Source organism: Eublepharis macularius, chromosome 2, assembly GCF_028583425.1.
Source record: "Eublepharis macularius isolate TG4126 chromosome 2, MPM_Emac_v1.0, whole genome shotgun sequence".
NCBI lineage: Eukaryota > Metazoa > Chordata > Lepidosauria > Squamata > Eublepharidae > Eublepharis > Eublepharis macularius.
This window is the reverse complement of record NC_072791.1, coordinates 66,618,954-66,641,093: the sequence shown is the minus strand read 5'-3', so window position 1 is coordinate 66,641,093 and position 22,140 is coordinate 66,618,954. Positions and strand designations below refer to the sequence as shown.

The 22,140-nt window shown below is 45.2% G+C and overlaps 1 protein-coding gene across 4 annotated transcripts in view; it reads right to left on the bottom strand.

Annotated features, from left to right (window-relative positions):
- Positions 1 to 8,058: 8,058 nt before the first annotated feature.
- Positions 8,059 to 22,140, bottom strand: part of LOC129324851 (carbohydrate sulfotransferase 8-like) — a 31,998-nt gene continuing 17,916 nt past the window's right edge. For 3 of the 4 annotated variants that reach the window (XM_054972277.1, XM_054972279.1, XM_054972278.1), the window contains 2 exons: positions 11,150 to 11,297; positions 8,059 to 8,932 (listed from right to left, as the gene is read on the bottom strand). In XM_054972277.1, coding sequence (XP_054828252.1) covers positions 8,079 to 8,932; positions 11,150 to 11,252 — 957 coding nt within the window. In that variant the 5' untranslated portion in view covers positions 11,253 to 11,297 and the 3' untranslated portion in view covers positions 8,059 to 8,078. Of the gene's footprint in view, positions 8,933 to 11,149; positions 11,298 to 12,076; positions 12,118 to 22,140 lie in introns of those variants that run through there. The other variant, XM_054972280.1, reaches the window with a different exon arrangement.

Sequence of the window (22,140 nt, the reverse complement as noted above, 5' to 3'; positions counted from 1 at the left end):
AAATCATTCCATATTCTCTACAAGTACATAATTCAGCATAGAAAGAGTGCAATAACAGTCCGGGTGTAATAAAAGTCCATTTTATATAAAGATCCCTGTAGTCGTGTCTTTCTTCTTCATTTCGTTTGTTTCTTCTTTATTTCGTTTATTTCCTCCACACAAGCATAGATATAGTGAGGCAGATGGAAGGCTCCCCGTCACGCTCAATCTGGGGCCGGCTACAACAAACAGATTTCGTGCCCACTTCCTCAGGAGCGTGTTTACTGTTATAAATATAAGTTCATGAGCTAATTTCTAACAATTCATGAGCTAATTTCTAACAATTCATATACTCATGCAATCTATGATGTAATAATCTAGTACTTACACAACAATCAGGAGGAAAAATCATAGTCTTTACACTCCGGAATGGCGGCGATGCTTTCTCTCGCGCGCCAGAGAGACAGAGCAATTTCCTACAAATCGTATGCTGGCTAATTGATATCAATCCCCTTAAAGGTATAGCATCCCATTTCTTGTGGCCGCAAGCATAATTCCCCTCACAGATAGCAACTTAAGGACAGCTCACTGTTGAGCCCCCTTGGTTTTACAGAATCAAGTTTAAAGATCCAAAAGGCTTCCCGGCGAAGGAGCCACGTTTGTACTGACTCGCCGTTGCCTTTATTACTTGCTATTTCCAGAATCATTGCCTTAAACGCATTTTCTGAGTGCCCTTTCACCCTAAAGTGCTGGGTTAAGGGCGCTTCCTGCATATTGTTGCGGATGCGAGAGATGTGTTCGAGCACCCGTACTTTGAAAGGTCTTAAGGTGCATCCAACATAAAATAATTTACAAGAGAATTCCAAATTCACAGCCTGTTATGCCCTCCACAAGGCTCCAATGTTGAAATACAGCCTTTTTAATTTGATTGGCCTTAGGAGTAAAATTCAAAGTCCATATTATTCTATTACTCTGGTTCTTATTTTTTGCCTCAAATAGGGATTCCCTATTTGTAGCCCTTGCTCTTTCCAGTGTTGTATTTATAACCCCTTGTGGGTAATTTCTTCCAGCAAAATTTGCACACAACACCCTACCATCTTTTTCAAAGTCTACCAGGAACGAGTTCCGTTTAATCCTCAACAGCTGACTAAAGGGGATGTTTTCCCGTAAATGTCGGGGATGAAAGTCTAAATATGAATTACAATCTGTGTCCTTATTATAGGTCCTGTCTCTGATCTTATTATCCTTATCCCTATATGTTACAACATCCAGATAATTAATTTCCTGATTGCTGTACTGCCAGGTGTATTTCACATTTGTATCACTATTATTTAGCCAGCTACAGAAGTCCTCTACATGTCTTATTTCTTTATATACAAAGTAAAGGTCGTCTATGTATTGAAAATATTGGATTATATTTGCCCTAAAGGGGTTGGATGGATGCAAAATGTACTGGTCTTCCCATTTACTCATAAATAGGTTCGTTATACAAGGTGCTGTGGAGGACCCCATAGCGACACCCCTAACTTGATAGTAAAAAGTAACTTCAAATCGAAAGTAGTTTTTTTCTAGCACAAGGTCCAGTAGTTGGAGGAGAAAATTTAAAGAGATGGATCTCTCTAATTTGGTTGTCAGAACCTCTTCTACCACTAGCCTGGCCGTGTCGTGTGGAATGATGGTATACAGGGAAGCTACATCCATCGTTAGAAAGCCAGTGTCTTCCCCCAAAGGATGACCCTCTACCCATTTGATAAAGTCTCGGGTGTCATGAATCAGTGGACGTATTTCAGCCACTGCTGCCTGCAACATTGAATCAAGGAGAATAGCTAGGGGCTCCAGAATTGACCCACATCCAGAAATTATGGGGCGGCTGGGGGGAGGGTAGACCTTTTTGTGTATCTTGGGTAGTACGTAGAAGAGGGGAATTCTGGGAGTTCTTACTTGTAATGCCCTATATAACTGATCGTCTATTTCACCCAGCTCTCTCACCTCATCAAGGACCACCTTGATGATACTCCTGATATGCTCCATGGGGTCCGAGGAGATTTTTTGATAACTAGACGTATCCCCAAGCTGTCTAATCACCTCCCCTACATACATTTCCCTATCCAAGATAACTATCCCTCCCCCCTTGTCTGCTGGCTTAGTTTTGTCATCCTTAAGTGATCTGATTGCCCTTCTCTCAATCGTGGATAAGTTCTGCCAGGTCCGCATAGGTTGAGTTTCCAATTTTACAATGTCCTTCATGACCATATATTCGAACGTGTCGATTATATGGTCAGAAATGGGGGGCACAAAGTTAGAATTTGGTTTTAAGCGTTTGGGTATTTCAAAGTCAAATTTAGGATAAACAGTATCCAATTTTCCAAAGTAAGCCCTAAGTTTTATTTGACGGATCAGCTTGAAAAGATACAGCCTAGTTTGAAAAGGAAAATATCTAGGCGTTGGAACAAAACCCAAGCCTTTGTTGAGGACTATTTGCTCTACCAAATTTAGATTACGTTTAGAAAGATTAAACACTAAGGTTTCTGCCTGGGTTTGTGGAACGATTTTTTCTTTCCTCTCCCTAAAAAAGGCTCCCTAAAAAAGGCTGGAGTATACTGTTCTGTTGCGGAGATGGCAGCCACTAGTTCCCTCATCTCCGGAACTGTCCGACACTCCTGATGTCTCAAGATCTGAAAATGACCTCACCAGTTCCGCCCAGGAGACCCTGCATTTGGTCTCCTTGTTCACACTAGAGGCATCCCACCAGTTCTACACTCTATTATTAGCATAGTCCAGAGTGTCCCTCTTATATTTCTTAATCTTGACCTCTTTAGTGCGTGCTTCAAACAGCCGTACCTCTTGCTCTATTTCTTTAAGGCATGATTCATAATCCGCCGACGCCATAGAAGCCTGAATGGAAGCTTCCGTTTTTTCTATGTCTTTCAACAATTCAGCACTTTCCTTTTTACATCTTCTAATTATAAGTAACATAAGGTCTAGGCTGCATTTATTCAGTATCGCTGCCCAATCAGACTTGAATTCTTCATCGAATCCAAACATCCCAGGGGGTTTCTGAATCCTCAGCCCCCGTGGGATTCATTGGGACTTGTGATAATCGAAAAGAGTAGCCACATGTAGGTCATACTTAGTTTTTTTGTATTTCAAAAAATTAAGTGAATCCCAATCATCTTTAGGGGAACTATCAGATTCACTCGTAATTGAGGAGACGCCAGCAAGGATTTGCTCCTGTTCCTCTGTAGAGAAGGCTAGTACTTCTTTATAAGCTCATGAACTTATATTTATTAGCTCATTAACTTATATTTATAACAGTAAACACACTCCTGAGGAAGTGGGCATGAAATCTGTTCGTTGTAGCCGGCCCCAGATTGAGCATGACGGGGAGCCTTCCATCTGCCTCACTACATCTATGCTTGTGTGGAGGAAATAAACGAAATAAAGAAGAAACAAACGAAATTAAGAAGAAAGACACGACTACAGGGACCTTTATATAAAATGAAGTTTTATTACACCCGGACTGTTATTGCACTCTTTCTATGCTGAATTATGTACTTGTAGAGAATATGGAATGATTTTCTATTTATGTAACTAATGAATTATTGAGAGGTATTGAGTAATGAGCATTTGCACTTTAAAATACACTTTGGTATAGGAATTTATCCGTTGAAGTGTTTGTGGTTTCCCGTGGGGGGTTCCCCCCCCTTTCTTCCTGTTGCTTTGATTTGTCATGGGAACAGCCATTGTTTTTTTCCTGGCCTGTAAAAAGAGCTGGCACCCAAGCAATCTGGATTGGAATTTTTTTTCTTGCTGGAAGGCTCTCTTTGCTTTTTATTTAACTGGAGAGATACTCTCTAAGGATTAAAGTGAGAGCTCTAGAGAGGCATGTGGTTGTGGGGAGACCTGAGAAAGCCATTTCATGTTTGCTTCCCCATTCCTCTTGCAAGATCTGCCTCTGAGCCCCCCTCCTTGCTTGCATTGTTTGGTGTGCTCAAAGGGGATTTGAAAGAGGGAGAAAGATGTGGTAGGGCTTCAAGGCAAGACTCAAAGCATGAAGGAAAGAGGGGGAGTGAAAGCCCCCATTCCCGTCCCCCCCCTGCCCCCTTTAGTGGTCCCCTCTTGCATCAGAGACGTCCTCTTAACCCCATTTGTTCACAAAACAAACCCCATAACTTTGAAGACTGGGTGACATTCAAGTGGTTTCAGGTTCCATTAAGGCTGGTTTATAAAGAAGAGGCAGCTGAAGGAGAGAGGAAATTGGGGGGGTGGGGAGAGCTGCTAAAGGAAAGGATGAGAGAATTGGGTGCCGAAAAAATTGGGCGCATCTTTGTCAGCCTCCCATGCAGCAACAAAAAAGACAACCTCAATGCCTTGTCCACTCTCTTCCAATTACATTGGAAGCAACGACATCACACAGGAGCCAATTCTTTAAGAATCAGCCCAAAAAGCTATGGGCCAGAAGGGATGCCTTCATGCGAGGTATGGGCGTGTGCATGTGTTTCACATGGGCCATGAGTCTGATAGATTTAAGTACCAGTTCCCCTCACGCCCCCCCCCCCCACACACACACCTTCCTGAACTCCTGACAGTGGCTGCGGGATCTGATAGCCCTCCTTGTAGGGCTCAGAGGATCGAGCTCCTTGCCTTTGGTTGTGTGAATGCAAGATGCCAAGGCTACCCACTGGAAACTCTTCAGTGGGAAAGTGGGGAAATTATTACATTCTATTGTGATGAATGATTTAATTTGTACCCAATCTAGGGTCTACACTGCTCAGTTCTGTGAGAGTTATTAGCTTAAACAGCTGCAAAATCCTTATAGGACCTATAGAAGATAAACCTTCTGAGACTCTTATATTTTATAGTACAATGAAGTATTAGGGTCTTGGAGCCTAATCTTTGGCCAGAAGAACAGAGAACTTCTTTGAGTTAATGATTTTCTTAAAGCAAAGCATAACTCTTTTTATTAGGCAAGAACTTGCTAAGTAAATACAAAGGCTAATTAATCCTACAATTAACAGAAAAAACATAGGCAAGAAAACTCAGGTCCCCTAATGTTTCTCAAACCTAGCTAAATACATGATTGTAAAGCAGATCAGGTTTTGAGCTGACTGGCAGAACGCTATGTAAAGTTTTGAAGCTCTACACCCCAAAAATATCATATATTTAATAGCCAAGTGGCCCCAATGTGTGCATACTTAAATCCGAGAATCAGGATCACTTGGCTACAAATCAGATGCTTCTGCAACCTTGGGGAACTCCACGAGGTTGCAGAAATATCTGAAAAGTTTTAAAAATTACATTGGGGTGTTTAAATACCCCCCCCAAAAAAAACAAAAGCATTTTCTGCCCATGTACATAAAACTCACCTCTTCCTTTGTTGGCAATGGAGGCTAAGATGGCCCGAGAGTGGCAGGGGGGGCAGTTGGCTTTTCCTGCCTCCCCCAGCCACCTCCTTACTTCCACAATAGGCCTGTCAGTGGGGGAGGCAGGGACTCCCACGGGACCTGGTGGCGGCACCAGGGATCTGGACCTACCCTACGATCCTGCTCTCACTGGGCCCAGTGCAAGTTCCTGCCTTGCCAAAGGAGGCTGAGGGGAGGGGAAGCCGTGGAGGAAAACAAAAGGTTACAGATCATTTGCAGTTAAGAAGGTTGCTCCTGTCTTATCGTCCATGAGGGGCTCATCCCTCAGGCAGCCCACAGACAGCAGGAGGGAGAGGTCAGCTTCAGAGAATGCTGCTGGTTTGTTGCAGGCCCCATAATACTGTCAAGCATTCATCTTCAGCAGGAGGAGTCACTGAAGGGCTGTCCTTGGTGGCAGGCTTTCTTTTCTTCATTTTACTGGGCACCGCCCAGAAGGAAGGCGGAGTATTAAATAAATAAATAATTTAACCAAGTTCTGAATACTTTCCTGAAGGGCATTTTTACAGATTTGCTAGTACTTCTGTATCAGTTATATATAATACAAGGGTGGGCCGCTGTGAGAATCTTAGAGAGGGAACTGCAGGAAACATTCAAAAAGCATTTCCCACCTCAGCAACCCCCTGTGAGCACTGCACTGGCGGCTTCCCCCCCACCCCAAGCTGGCTCCCTCAGCCTTGGTGCAATGGTGGTGCTTCCCCCACAGCCTGCCCAACCCCAGTTCCCCACATGCAGACTGATTATAGCCAAACTCCAACCTCTCCTTTTAAATAAAATAAAATTATAGTTATCTTAAACAGACTGTAACATAGGTTACATATCTACTTAACATCATGCTATAGTTTTTGTTTGTTTGTTTGTTTTGGGTGCTTTTCCAATCAACATGCCAGTGCATGTATTTAAAGCAGCTGTTTTCAGTAAAATGCTTAAAGTAAAGTAACATGGACTGTGGCATTCAGTAATTTGTAGTGAGGTGCTATTAGTATGTTGATGTCACCCTATTCTACTCCTTTCCAATTGAGTCAGGTGAAGCAGTGCACATCCTGAACCGGGGTCTAGAAGCAGTAATGGGCTGGATGAAGGCTAACAGACTGTCAATCCAGACTAGATAGACAGGATTAAAGCTTGTTCTGCATCTTGTTTCCTAAAAGAGAAATTTGTGGCTTCAGGGGTATGATTTGTTCTCCGACTGCAGACAAAAAGCTGACATTGCATCTCCAGCATATAATGCGGTTGCCTAAATTTGCTTGGTCTACCACTCATGCTCTTTCCTTGGTAGGCATGATCTGGCCAGAGTAGTTCATGCTACAATTATATCCAAATTAGATAGTTTCAGAGCCAAGCTACAAGTGACGCCTGACACAGGTTGGACACTCGTCAGCTTCCCTCAAGTTTTGATGGGAAATGTAGGCATCCTGGTCTTTCAGCTGTAATGGAGAGCCAAGCTGTAAAACCAGGAGGCCTACATTTCCCATCAAAACTTGAGGGAAGCTGACAAGTGTCCAACCTGTGTCAGGCGTCACTTGTAGCTTGGCTCTCAGTGTGCTCATATGCTGGGCTGACTTTGGAAACTGTTTGGAAAATTCAGTTGTGCAAAATGTGAAAGCAAGATTATCGACTAGCATATACAGACAATGTATATTTCATGCTTGGGGAGGACTCTTGGCTCCCTATATGCTTCTATACACAATTCAAAGTGCTTACTATCTTTAAGCCATATGTGTACTAGTTGCTTTTATGGATTTTGATCATTCATTCATTCATTCATTCATTCATTCATTCATTCATTCATTCATTCATTCATTCATTGAATTTATATTCTACCTTTCTGTCCAGTCAGGGCCACCAAGGTACCTAATAATTAGAAGCATAGCATTATAACAATCATAAAACCACTTTAAAACCAAAAATAAAATACATATTAAAACACAAACCCAGCAATTAAACTATAGGGCAGGAAGGAGAGTTCATTGAGGGAATGCTAGACAAAACAAAAAAATCTTTACCTGCTGTCAAAAGACAGCGATAGAAGGTGACAGACAAATACTTCTGGATTAGCATTTGCCTTTGATTGCTCAGAAAATTTTCAAGAGTTGGGCAAAGAGTTTGTGGGATATATTTTAATGAAATAGTACTCTAAAACAGTTCAGGTGTTAAGCTCATTTTACATTTTGAATACCGTGATCAAAACACACACTTCATTCACATAAGAAATGGCAGAGTGTACTACCATTCAGGAGCAGATTGGCCATTCAACTTACAGGGAAATATCCCAGAGGGCTGCTGCCCTAGAGGCCACTGGCAATGAGGAACAAGTGACTCAAGTGCTAGCAACTCTGCCAATTATCTCAGGGGTTGCTTGGCTCAGACCCTTCATCAGCAATAATTATCAATGTCAGATCACCAATTACCTCTTTCTACCTGGGCACCAGTTTGTGGGATGAGGCAATGGGTGAGCCAGTGCCCATTGTTTGTTTTGTAGCTCTGGCTTGTAGTTCCACAGGGACTACTCACCTTGGCTTGTTCCAGGGCCATTTTCCTTTTCCAGTCCACCTCTCTATCATTAATACTTTCTATAAGCTCCAGCAAGCCTCCCACACTTGATATATTGTACAACTGAGGAGGTCTTGATTTTATTGATGTGTTTGAAAGGAAATGATCGTATAAAATAAATTTTGTTTATTTAGTATGATTGAACCTTAGGGGCAAAGTTTCATTTCTGAAATTGAAAGAATAGTTAAACAAAGAGAAATCCATCCGGTAAATCTCCTTGAGTTTCCCTATGTGATTCCAGCTGAGTTCCCTTAAGTACTCCCAGGTGATATTCTTATTAGTCCGTTTCTCTGAACTATACATCTTGGTATTTGGGTAGTGGAGGCTTTCTGGAGCACCAATTCTCTTGAGAACTTGTTTGGCATCTTGTGCCAGCGTCTCATACTTCCCCAGAATGTCATAATGAATGTTGCAGGGATCACAGAGTGCAAACATTGGCTTCCAGTGTATGTCCAAATCCTTGGGTTTCCTTGTCACAACATACTGCACAAACTCCTGGAAAGTTACTTCCTTTGTGGAATTTATGTTCTTCCTTAACAAGGCCTTGATCTCATTTGTTAGTATGATGCCATAGTAAGGCTCATTATGGAGGAGCTTGTCCCTGTATGCAGACACCAGCCTTTCTAGAGGATGCCTGGTGAACATCACCTTAGTGTAGTTGTCCAGAAGTTCCATTTGCTGTTCAGAAGGGTAAGAACTCAACCTCTTCAGAAATCCTGTTCTATGGATTTCATTCTGGTCTATTTCAGAGGGGTCTCTGTCAAGGTTGAGAGTGAGGAGTAGAAGGATTCTCTTCCAGTTGGAGCAGCCAACTTTGGGTACCTCACAGTAGATCAGCCTAAGCCTCTGAACCACAAAGAGCTGTCGGGCAACCCTATCCTTCAGTTTCCATTCTGAACTTGACAGATTTTCATTCTGGCAGATGACATACAATTGGTCTTTACGATCATTTTGTCTTTTAAGCCATTCTTTTTCAGGATCTGGAAGAATAGTTGTGAACACAGAAAAATTACACCATGTTTGGATGAAATTAATTTGTGGATTTAAAAAAAACATTAACTTGAATGATTTGAATTATCAGTAATAATGATTGGGGGATAGGGAGAGATGGTTGTTGTGGGTTTTCCGGGCTGTATTGCCGTGGCCTTGGCATTGTAGTTCCTGACGTTTCGCCAGCAGCTGTGGCTGGCATCTTCAGAGGTGTAGCACCAAAAGACAGAGATCTCTCAGTGTCACAGTGTGTGACACTGTGACACTGTGACACTGAGAGATCTCTGTCTTTTGGTGCTACACCTCTGAAGATGCCAGCCACAGCTGCTGGCGAAACATCAGGAACTACAATGCCAAGACCACGGCAATACAGCCCAGAAAACCCACAACAACCATCGTTCTCCGGCCATGAAAGCCTTCGACAATACATCGGATAGGGAGAGGTTGTTCATTTTCATTAATAATCATTTGGTGGTGTTAGTAATGCCTGCAAACCATTACTTTGTTAGCCTAAATGCTAGTACAAACTGATTGGCTACCGGGAGCTGATGAGATGGTTTCTGTTGGCTGGGAATCTCTTGCCTTTGGAATGCAATATCCATCTGAACTTGGAGAAGATGACACCTGTCCAAGTGAAGGTAGGGGCAAAATCATAGCAAAAGGAGCATTTGAGAAGGAGTTAGTGTTGTGATAGGTGACTCAGAATGCCTTGGAAATTGCGTTACTTTCCTGATAAGTCAAGATGGGTAGCCATGTTAGTCTGTCCGTAGCAGTGCAAAAGAGCAAGAGTCCAATAGCACCTATAAGAGGGTATGAGCTTTCGTGAGCCACAGCTCACTTCTTCAGATACCAGAGTCAGATGGACTCTTTCTCTTTTCCTGATAAACAAATGACTTTTCGTTCTCTAAGGTGGGAACACCTCCAGACTTCTCTTCTCTCCCTGTCTCCATTGAGAAAGTTTCTCTGTCTTGCCTCATGACTTTTCAAGGAGAAGGACACATTTTTTCAGAATTCCTACCATGACCGCCTGTGAATGGAATCTACCTCAATAAATGTAAGTTCTATCTTTTCTACAATTAAATTCCCTGAAGATCAATTACTGCACCTCGGGGGAAACCTTCAGACTAGGTAACTCTAACAAATGAAATATAACTATTTCTAGTACTTAGTTGCAACAGAAAGTGAAAACTTTTGAGTTATTCTATGGGCATCTGCTGCCTGCTGAAGCTGTGTCTGTTTGCCTCTACTGTGTTTTGTTATTAAGGCAAATGTTAAAGATAAGCACAAATCTCCAGCGCTCTGCTCTTTCACACAAAGGAAACTGAATCTGTCAGCACTGCCCATCAAACATGTTCCTGGTAGGCAGAAGGAAGCATCCAGTAATATATACAGCACCATCTCCTTCATAAGATAATGGTCTTTCAGGCTGCATCTTTTTGCATGATATTGGGCTGGATCAAGTGTAGCGTTTCTGAGGGTGCCCGTGCAGCAGTAGTCATCCCTTATAAGGCAGTCTAAATGCTCCTCCTGGGGGGCCCTTCTCTTCCAACATCAGGATTTGGGGGCATTTGGGGCTGTCATAGGTGGCAAGAGCTGAGAAATTCACACTGTTTGGGCAGAAGTCCTTGTGCCAATGAAAACTCTGTGGTGGACCCAACCTATTATTATTTACATAGCTTTTTAAATGAAAAAAAGTATTTTATACTTTTGATAGGCTGCCTTCACATCACCTCAATAGGGTTAGGGGACCCATGTTGCAGGCAGAGCACTGAAACCGAGCTTTGGACTTGGCCAAAGCCATTCAATGAGGGTTCAGACAGATGAGATGAAGACCACACCTCTCTGATAATCCATGAAATATAAAACACATATTGTTTCTTTTCAAATGCTAATTGCAAAACAGAGAGTCTGGTTTCAAACAGGAAAGCCAAGTGGAGGTTGAATATTTTTTTAAGTTAAAAAACAAACCTTCCTTCTTTGCACAATTTATATTTTGCATTTGATGGCTGGGTGGAGTTGCATGATGTTTGTCTCATCTGTTTGAGCCCTCAAACAAGCGAGAGCACTTCTTTGGATGAAATCTAAAAGACGGCAAAGATATTATTAGGTAAAACTAAAGCCAGTCTTCATTTACTATGTTTCAAATGTGAATTTGGCCAGGTGGTTTCCCCTCAATGTCATCTGTGTTGTTACCACTTCTACTTTACCCTTCTTTTCGGGTTGCCAGGGACGGAACTTCTGCAGCAGAAAAATCCCAAGCAAACTGCCAATGAAAAGGAAAGCCAACAACTTCTGAAGCAGCTTCTTCATACTGATTTCCCAACAAGCCAAATGTTGGAGCCTTGGTGATGAACTCTAGACAATGAAAAACACTGACATTGGCATTTTATAAATAGGACTGCACAATTGAACTGAATAGTTTTGAACTATCAGTAATAAATTTTAAAGGTATGTTCCAGAATCGCAATTATTTTCTTCTCCTTAGTTAAAATTTCTAGGATGTATCTCTTCACAGATGTAATTCCTTTGAGAAAGACTAAACAATATGCAAAATAGTAGAGTCCAGTAGCACCTTTAAGACTAACCAACATTATTGTAGCATAAGCTTTCAAGAACCACAGTTCTCTTCGTCTCGAAAGTTTATGCTACAATAAAGTTGGTTAGCCTTAAAAGTGCTACTTGACTCTTTACTATTCTGCGACTACAGACTAACACAGCTAACTCCTCTGGATCTAAACAACATGCAGGAGATCTACAGCTAGAATTTTCCACAATACACAGCACAATTTAGCCACTTTTGCTTTCTTTATTTAATGAAAGAGCGTTACTCAAGGGCAAAACATTGTATAAAAATCTTCTACAAGTACATAATTACAAGTAAAGTAAATATGCAGAGAAACTTTCAGCTTACACCAATGATTCAACGGTGGGAGGATCTGTAGGAGAAGCTGGGTGTCCCTGAGAAAACCCAGGGTCTAATTTTCCTAAATGACTAATTTTATAATAATAGGTCATTGCTAATAACTTTGCATTGTGTGTGTTGCATATCTGAAATAAATCACCAAGAGAAGATACACTGCAGTAGACTTGTTATCATTGCCTAAGAAAATGTTGAAAAGAAAGCCTGAACTCACTGGCTTAGTTGACCCTACCAAGCTTCCTCCATTGCCACTGATGGAATCTTTGTATCCTGTGATAACGAGAAGTGGATCAGCTGTTTGTAGCCATTAAATATACCCTACTATAAATATTTCCTGATTATACAAACACCCCGAAAGTTTAAATACATGATAGATATTTCCCGGGATATCTTCTCAACATGTAACTATCCATGTAGAAAATATTTACATAAATTTTGCATACTGAATTACACTCAGGGATTTCCTGCTCCCACTGTGCAACTGGTAACCCTAGTGTGTGAGTATAGGTATTTGTGTGTGTGTGTGTCCAGTATTTTTGTTGAATCTGGCAAGCCTATATCTCACAGAGAACTGCCAGCTCAGTAATTTTCCTGTGATATCTCTTCTGCAGCCTGGCTAGGACCAAAAGCCTGAACCAAAGTTTTGAAAGGCCAAGAAACAGTCTAAGAAAGTCTAGTTTCCTGACAAATGCTACCAACATGTCAGACTCAGGGCAGCCAGTCCCCTTTCTTGTAGGACAGATCCTGGACTACTAATCCCCCAAGTTCTCCCCACCCACCCAGTGGGAGCAACAGAGATGGTGGGCCCATAAAGAGGCAATTCGGCAACAAAGAAGCACCAGGCTAGCAGCTTGTGTTCCAGCTACTGAGCTAGATCGCTGCCTAAGGATGCCAGTCCCCCACTGGGGGCAGGGGATCCCCCGCTCCCACCTTCCACCCCCACCCCTACTTACCTGGCCAGCGAGGGAAATGCACCTCCCAGGGCACGCTGCCAGTCAGCGCAGCATGCTCCTGCATGCCACAGTGGCCAGATTCAGGCCAAATTTGGCTGGACTGGGGCCCAATTCGGCCTGAATCAGGCCACTCTGGGGCACAGGAACACTCCCATAGTCTGTAGTGGCCAGATTTGGGCCGATAATCGTGCCAAATCAGGCCTTTGCATTGTGCAGGAGTGCTGCTGCGCCATACAGCGGACCGAATTGGGCTGCTGCATAGTGTGAGGTGCTGCCGTGCTCTGCAGTGGCCTGAATTGAGCCAGATTGGGACCAAATCAGCCCCCCTGGGGAGTATGGGAGCGCTCCCAGGGTGGCCTGTGACCCATGTGATATCACTTCCCAGAAGTGACATCATCACACAAGCTTGGAGCACATGTGCACTATGCGCACACACGAAAAGAGGAAAGTAAAAGGTAGGAGCCAGGCCCCACATCTCCTGCCGGGGGGCTAGGAGGACCCGGCAACCTTATCGCTGCCTAAGTGCATACAGTGCTCCACAGGATTGGGACTCAATCAAGCCCTGGTCAGATGAAGTCTAGGAACAAGAGGGGCTTCTTCCTCTCTAGGATATTTAAGCTCTAGGCCAAACGGTGAGCCTTACTGGTTCAACCAGTTTGTATATGGCTGTGCTACCTGTAAGATTGTACCTAGCACCTAGCTACTGAGTCTTCAGGTCCTTGCTATCAGAGCCAGAACACCTAGGATACAGTAACTTTAGTCATTCTTTGAGGTGGTTAGCTACGTATTTCCCCACTATACTCTGGCCCATTTTTATTGCTCCCAAGTATGTTAACACTTGTTGATATAATAGTTTGTTGGAAGAATTTGTCATATTTGTTCCCATGTTAGTGGCCAGCCCTTTTTACAAGTTTGCAGAACTCACGCCCTAAAGTCCTTCTCCTTGACATTCTTGTTTTCTGTGTGTGGGCTTATATGCATTCAGTTATGTGAGCCTTCTCCTGTAGTCAGCACAACCCAGGCAGAAGTTTACCACCTCAGGAACTGGTCTCTGTCTTCTAAACATGTGGTGTCATTGTGACCTGTGTGTGAATATCTGTGAAGCAAAACAAAGCTGGTGTGTGTGTATGTATGTTTTTAACATTGCATTTGAGAAAAGAATGGAAGAAATCCAGAGGTATAGGCATGTTAGTCTGCTGCAGCTAAACTCAGAAACTGTTGAGTGGCACCTTAAAGACCAACACATGTATTGTGGCACAAACTTTCATGAGCCAGAACCCAATTCATCAGACGCGTGAAATACAATACTGTGTATGTACAGAGGAAGAGTGGGGTGTTGATGTTATTACTTGTACAGTTTTGCTCATTGTATTTCAAAAAGGATATTGTAGCATTGGAAAAGGTGCAGAAACAAACAATATGGCCAGCCCACAGAGGAGGAGGATGGGAATCCCAACAAGTCACAAGTTCAGGAGGGTGGGGGAGAGCCAGAGCTGCATTTGCCAGGCAGGCAGTGGCCTGGGGGGGGCAAGTGGGTGCCCAAGCAAGGGGGTTGGGATAAAAAGGATCAGATATCCTTCACAAGTCTTGCAGGTCCCCACTTGTAATGATGTGAGTTGCCTATTTTTAAAAGCAGACCCTGGGGTGGGGTGAATAATGACCACTGTGTGAATGGGGGCAGAGAAAATGGTGCTGATGTGGGTGGGACCACCAGGAACATCTGGACTTCCTTATTCACATGGGTGCTACCTCAGCTTTGCTGTAAACTTTCCCCAAACACTGCAGCAATGCATTCCACTTCCCTATAGCATCTAAACAGGGGCAAACAACCCTTGTAACCCTTGTAAGTAACCCACTATAACTCTCATGACTCAACAGCCCACGTAATCAGAAAAGAGATTATTGATCTTTGAAAGCAAAACTGGAGTTATCTTACGTGCACCAACCTTAAGGTGCACAGAAAAGTTCACTCTTCAGACTGCACTGCCAGGCAAGACCAAGGCAATAGACTATACATTTATGCCACAGCAATCATAAAATGTGATTCATCCCCAAATCCTCTTTCCTATTAATCTATATATCTCTTTTTGCAGAATATCACTGGTCTCCCCTAGTTAATTCTCTGTTTAATTTTGTGCTTTTGATTTGCATAGATGATAGAAGAAAGGGTTCATTAAGATCTATGTAAGTAAAAACTGCAAAATTTGCTCAGCTGAGATATGCAGTATTACATACAATGTTAAGCAGAACCCCATCTCAGCCACTGCTTACTGGCCCATTCTTCTTCAGTTTCCAAAGTGTCCCATGAGGTTTCTACAATTTTGATCCAACAGGTACTAAACTCTCAAGAAGTTTAATGTTTCATTCACACAAATGGATCCCAATGAATGTAATAAGAAATGAGGTTTCCCAAGGGAGTTTCAACTCATTTAGGATGAATTCTTGCTGACTCTTCCAAAAGTATATACAGCACATGAAGTAATTATGCATCCACTGCAGGCGCCAGGGTTTCTGGCACCCGCAGCAACCCCCACGTATGTGTGTGCCCCCCCCAGACTGCGTGATGACATCATCAAGTGGATGACTTGATCAAGTGGAGCGCAAGTGAATGGCAAGTGAACAAGGAGGAATACACGTGAGTCTGTTCACTTGCCAGGCAAGTGTCATTTGTCACTTGTAGCTTGACTCTGAGTATTTCAGTCTGAAGAAGCTCTGCCTTTTGCATACATACAGATATAATCACAGGAAACACCTGAAAACCTACCTTTTGCTCAGCACTGCAGGTTGTAGGCCTTCATGCTGTTCCAGGACACAATCTAACTCATTTTTTAAAAAAGATCTCCCTCTGTGTCGGACAAGTCCTCAAGCAGGAGCGCACTACACTTGTAATAAAAAATCAGCTTCCACCATCAAAGTAAGAGAACTGATCAGAAGGCTCCAGATCAGGAGCTCTGTTTTTATAAAAGCAGACTCAACACATTCTTGCCTTCCCAAGCCACAAAGGTAACATTTAAGCTATGTGACATGACCAAAGATGATGACAAATACAGGCAGCTATTAACCAGCATAACATCAATATTGACCTTTATAAACAGAGCTAATCCTCAGGATGGGCATGTTTAAAAGGCAAACCCAGCATTTTCGAAATGTCTTTCTGAATGAAGAGGCAGGGACATATTCAGAAGGATGAGACTACTTTCAAATCCAGGGATCAACTCTTAATGACAACTCTAACACTGAGGTTGTTTGAACTGGAGCAAAACATTTTCTGTCTTTACTGCTGAGAAATTACAACCAGTCTTCATAGATCTAGGATTAAAACTTTCAGGGCAGAATGTGTGAATTCCACAAAGACTAGAATTTATTCACTTCTTGTTTGAAAAACTGAGTACTACAGGCTGGGAGCCCACAAGGAATCATGGGAAGGGGGGAACAGTGTGGAAATCCCATCCCACCAGCAAATTCTCTCTCTTCTTGGATGCTTGAGGAGGCTGAGTTCTCCCTTTTCCCCCTTTCAGTGCTGCTCTCTACATTCCATCCCTTCTGGAGTGTATTTGACACTCATATAGATATTTTTGGGTCCCCCTTTTTTCTTTTGGTTAATTTACAAAGATTTATTTTTCTATATACCTGGAGAGTTGTCATGTAGATAGAAACCACCTTTGTGAGTGTCCCCCTTGAGCAGTTTTCATTACCCTCACAGAGGCCATCTAGTTTAATATTAGATGAATACGGACACTGAGATGATGTGGCCAATTCATACTGCTTTGGAGTTAGACACTGTCCTTAATATTGCTATGATTGTGGTTACCATGGAGTAGTTTATCATATAAGTGTGAAGAAATTGTAGTTTAATAGTGCAATTCTAAGATGAGTTACTCCAGTCTAAGCTCATTGGTGTCAATGAGTTTAGACTGGAGTAACTCTTCTTAGGATTGCACTGTTAGATTCTGGAAGAGATGGTGAGAAAAGGAGACACATGTTGCTGCAGTTTGCTAAAGAACCTCGGAGGGTGCCATTTCTCTCTCTCTCTGGGGATCTGTTGTAGGGTAGTGGATCTGCAGATCTGTAGGAGAGCTCCCCCCACATCTGAGTTCTACCTGCATATTTGTATATAAACCCACTGTATGTCTTTACAGTTTCTCCTGCAAAGTAAGTGTAACAGCTGGAAGTTCTTGCCACTTGGAGGAGTGAGGAGTGCATAGATATATGGTGTGATAGCATATCTCATGCACCGCCCAGAGCCCCTGGGATGGGCGGTATATAAATTGAATAAATAATAAAATAATAATAATTTGATCCTGTTTGTAGACTGCAGTGTGAACTAATGACTACATATGTACATACAGTATGATCTGTCCACACAATGCACTCAGGGGTTAACATATGCTGAAAAAGGAACCTGATCTTTTTCAAGCTACTAGTTCTGAATTTTATCAATGGAACATGTGCCTAATTTTATATGCATTCACCCTTCATACTGCATGTGGTGCATGTATAATTTGACTCAGGGTTGCTGATCCCCCGGTAGGAGTGGGGGATTCCCTGCTCCCAGACCCTTCCCCTTGCCACCACTCACCTGGCCAGCAGGGGGGAAAGGCAGGGGAACAGGCCTATTGGGCCATGCTCCTGGTACAATGCAATGACATCACTCCAAGGAGTGACATCATTGTACAGGCCCCAGGAATGCTCCTGCACTTCGCACTAGGCCAATTAGGGCCCCAAATGGCAGGTGCGGAAGCTCTCGCAGGGCCTGCAAGATGATGTCATTCCCAGAAGTGACATCATTGCACTGCGCTGGGAGCATCCAGAAGATATCCTACCAGTCACATATCACATCTGTCCTGCGTCAGCTGCACTGGCTTCCGGTTGAATTCCGAATCAGGTTCAAGGTGTTGGTTCTTACCTTTAATGCCCTGAGCAGGTTGGGACTGGCATATCTTTGGGACCGCCTCTCCCTGTATGTTCCCTGGAGACTGCTTCGATCAGCGGATAAATGTTTACTGGTGGTCCCCAGCCCTAAGGAAGCCCGCCTCACTTCAACCAGTGCCAGGGCCTTTTCAGTCCTGGCCCCAGCCTAGTGGAATGCTCTGTCAATGAAGACCTGGGCCCAGCGGGACATATTATCGTTCTGCCAGGCCTGTAAGACAGTTTGAATGTAACACACAATCTAAACAATCAATGCATAGTAATAACATATCCAACAGGTAAAGTCAAACCGGTAAAGTCAAAGGTCCATCTAATGAAAATCCAACTGGAGAATCATGCAAGAGTCAATAGTACTTGACCATTTCTTTCATAAACAAAATTTCTTTTCAGTTCATTTACAAGTTCCTATGTGTAGACCATCACGCAGTCTAGAAGGATAAGTGCTGGATGTTCCTTCAAACATACAGCCAACGGGTTTTTGCTCACAGGTTTCTAATTCTCGTTTCATACTCTCACTTCCTCACAGCCAAGATTTTAAAGATGGTCCTCAATCAATTTCACACACACTCCACAGTTGGAAAAATGATGGAGTCATACCGGAGTCATGACTCTTGCATGATTCTCCAGTTGGATTTTCATTTGATGGACCTTTGACTTTACCAGTTTGACTTTACCTGTTGGATATGTTATTACTATGCATTGATTGTTAGATGGTGTGTTACATTCAAACCATTGATTTTTGCACCTTGCATGTTGATAAAATTTACACATTTTGTAATTGTGCTTTTCCCTGATTGTGTACATATAGTAGTTCTGCTAGTCCAGGGAAATCCCCCTTTGTCATGGTCGGGCCTGTAAGACAGAGCTGTTCCACCAGGCGTTCGGTGGTTGAAGGGGGCAGTGCCATGTCGGCCTCCCACCTTTGAGGTGGGGGGGGGGTTCTCCCCACCATTGCACTTTAATATACTAGGTTAATTTATTTTATTACTAGAAACAGCCCGTTGTACAAATAAATACAATGGGCTCTAGAAAGCTGGGGAGGGCTGGGGGGGAGGTGGTTAGGAAGGGCTGGCAGGTGGGGGGAAAGGGGGGTCTGGGGAGAGGTGAAAAGCAGGAGGGTTCTGGGGAGGGATGGCAGGTAGGGAGGCAATGGGGTTTGGGGAGGGTGGAGGGGTCTGGGGAGGGATGGCAGGTAGGGAGGCAATGGGGGTTTGGGGAGGGTGTAGAGGCAGAAGGGGTCTGGGTAGTACTGGCAGGTAGGGAGGCAATAGGGGTTTGGGGAGGGCTGAGAGGCAGGTGGGGTGCAGGGAGAAATGGCAGGTAGGGAGGCAAATGGGGGTTTGGGAAGGATGGAGATGCAGGAGGGGTCTGGGGAGAGATGGCAGGTAGGGAGGCAATAGGGGTTTGGGGAGGGTGGAGAGGCAGAAGGGGTCTGGGGAGTATTGGCAGGTAGGGAGGCAATAGGGGTTTGGGGAGGGCTGAGAGGCAGGTGGGGTGCGGGGAGAAATGGCAGGTAGGGAGGCAAATGGGGGTTTGGGAAGGGTGGAGATGCAGGAGGGGTCTAGGGAGAGACGGCAGATAGGGAGGCAATGGGGGTTTGGGGAGGGTGGAAAGGCAGGAGGCCTGTGGGGCGGGATGGCAGGTAGGAAGGGCAAGGAGGGGTTGGGGAGGGTGAGAAGCAGGAGGGGTCTGGAGAGGGATGGCAGGTAAGGAAGCAATGGGGGTTTAGGGAGGGTGGAGATGCAGGAGGGGTCTGGGGAGGGATGGCAGGTAGGAAGGGCAAGGGGGTTGGGGAGGGTGGAGAAGCAGGAGGGGTCTGGGGAGGGACGGCAAGTAAGGGGGCAATGGGGGTTTAGGGAGGGTGGAGATGCAGGAGGGGTCTGGGGAGGGCTGGCAGGTAGGGAGGCAATGGGGGTTTAGGGAGGGTGGAGAAGCAGGAGGGGTCTGGGGAGGGATGGCAGGTAGGAAGGGCAATGGGGGTTTGGGGAGGGTGGAAAGGCAGAAGGGGTGTGGGTGGGATGGCAGGTGGGAAGGGCAAGGGGGTTTGGGGAGGGTGGAGAAGCAGGAGGGGTCTGGGGAGGGATGGCAGGTAGGAAGGGCAATGGGGGTTTGGGGAGGGTGGAGATGTAGGAGGGGTCTGGAGAGGAATGGCAGGTAGGAAGGGCAAGGGGGTTGGGGAGGGTGGAAAGGCAGGAAGGGTGTGGGGCGGGATGGCAGGTGGGAAGGGCAAGGGGGGTTGAGGAGGGTGGAAAAGCAGGAGAGGTCTGGGGAGGGATGGCAGGTAGGGAGGCAATGGGAGTTTGGGGAGGGTGGAAAGGCAGGAAGGGTGTGGGGCGGGATGGCAGGTAGGAAGGGCAAGAGGTGGTTTGGGGAGGGTGGAAAGGCAGGAGGGGTCTGGGGAGGCCTGGAAGGCGGGGTGTGGAGCCAGGGAGGGAGGGCAGAGCGGGTTCGCTCTTCCCTCCTCATGCCCGGCTACAGTGGGCCTCACAGGGCGATGGGCGCATTGCTCATGCCCCATCGCTCTGTCCCTGCTGAGAGCGCTGCAGTACAGCCCGGCTCTGAGGGGGATGGGCGTTTCACCCGCCCGGGCCCCACCGACAGCGCTGTGGTGCAGCTCTGCAGGGCTCGGAGGGCAAGGGGCGTTTCACCTGCCTGGGCCCCTCCAAGAGTGCCGCGGCACAGCTCAGTAGCACTCCGAGGGCAATGGCCGTTTTGCCTCCAGCTGGCCCCCGGCAAGAGCGGTGCGGTGCGGTGCAGCGCAGTGGGGCTCCGAGGGCGATGGCCACCTTCCCGTCACCCGGGCTCCACCGGGGCTTCAGCGCCACTCTTCCTGCGCCGCCCTCTTCCTCCAGCTGGGCTACCTAGCCCGCGCACTCCATTGGCGGCCTTACCAGGCGCCCTTTTATGCTGGTGCGCCCCGCGCAGGCGCACCAGCTTCAATGTGAGTCGTCGGAGAGACGCTAAGGGAATTATATAGTAGGATTGCTTATTGTATGTTGATTTTAGAATTATTGTTTTCTTGTTTTTATTGATTTTAACTGTTGTTCACCACCCAGAGCCCCTGAGGATGGGTGGTTTATAAATCTAAATAAATAAAGATGTGCCAGGTCCTCCCTCCTTCCGCCAAGAGAGTAAGAGGACTTGGCAATCCTAGCTCAGATATTCGTATCAAGATTTGAGAACCCTTTGGCCAGCCAATGTAGGAAGTCTCGTTCTCCATTAATATAATGCAAGCATTCTAATTGCCATGAGTCAATGCTTATAAATGAATATGTTAACATTAGGGGTGTGCAAAGGCACACTGTTTCGGGATTCTTGTTTCGGGTATACCCGAAACGAGAATCTGTTTCGGTAATTGCTAAATCCGAAACGGCAAGCCGTTTCGGGTTTAGCAATTCGGGTATCGTTTCGGGTTGTTTCGGGATGCTTTTCAATGGGAATATGCCGCCGTCTTCCCGGACGCCTGGGGGAGGCATTTTCCCACCGAATCAAGCCAAAATTGGTGGAGACCTTCCTCTAACTCCTCTCTAACAACCCCCCAAGTTTCAGACAGATTGGACTTTGGGGGGGTCATGTTATGGGCCCCCAAACCAGGTCCCCCTATCCTCGCCTAAAAAAGGGAAACGTGAACGTCTTTTTAGCTTGCTGCTGCTAATCTTCATTATTTCCTATGAGGAAAAAATGAAGAGGCAGGCTTGTCTTGCCAGGGGTGGCATTTTGCATGCAAAATGCCCCCCAACCCTCTGGGGACCTTCTCCCACCTCTACTCCCACCCCCCACCAAGGCTCAGCCTGCTCCCACTGGGGGGGGGGCATTTCATGGCCTCCCCAAGTAGGTGCTCTCAGCCCCCAAAGTCCACCCCCTACAGCCCCACACAAACTCAATTCCCCCCCAGCAGCTACACACAGACCCAAATCCCCACATTAGCCCCTCACAGACCCAAATCCACCCCCAGCAGCCCCACACCCATAACCCCAGGAACAGGCTGGCCAGCCCTCCCCCTTTGTTCCCTATGCTGGGAACTTCTAAACTCTCTTTCCCAGGGCAATTCCGCACAGCCCAGGGGTGCCACAATGGTGGGCACACTTCTGAGTGCCAACTTGTCCCTGGGAAAGAGCACCTGACACACAGACAACCACCCCCTGACACCCCCACCACCTACAGAGAAGGCTGGCCAGCCTGCCCCATTGTTCCCTATGCTGGGAACCAACCTCACATCAAAGAATGAAGCACACACACACACACAATGATTCAAGTTTAAAAAAACTTTATTTTCTCACTTTCAAAGTACAATAGGTCAACACATCACGGCAAATCACACTAACCGTCCCCCACACAAAAGGAAAACACAATTCACTACACATCAAAGAATCTTAAAAAAAATTTTTTTTAACAA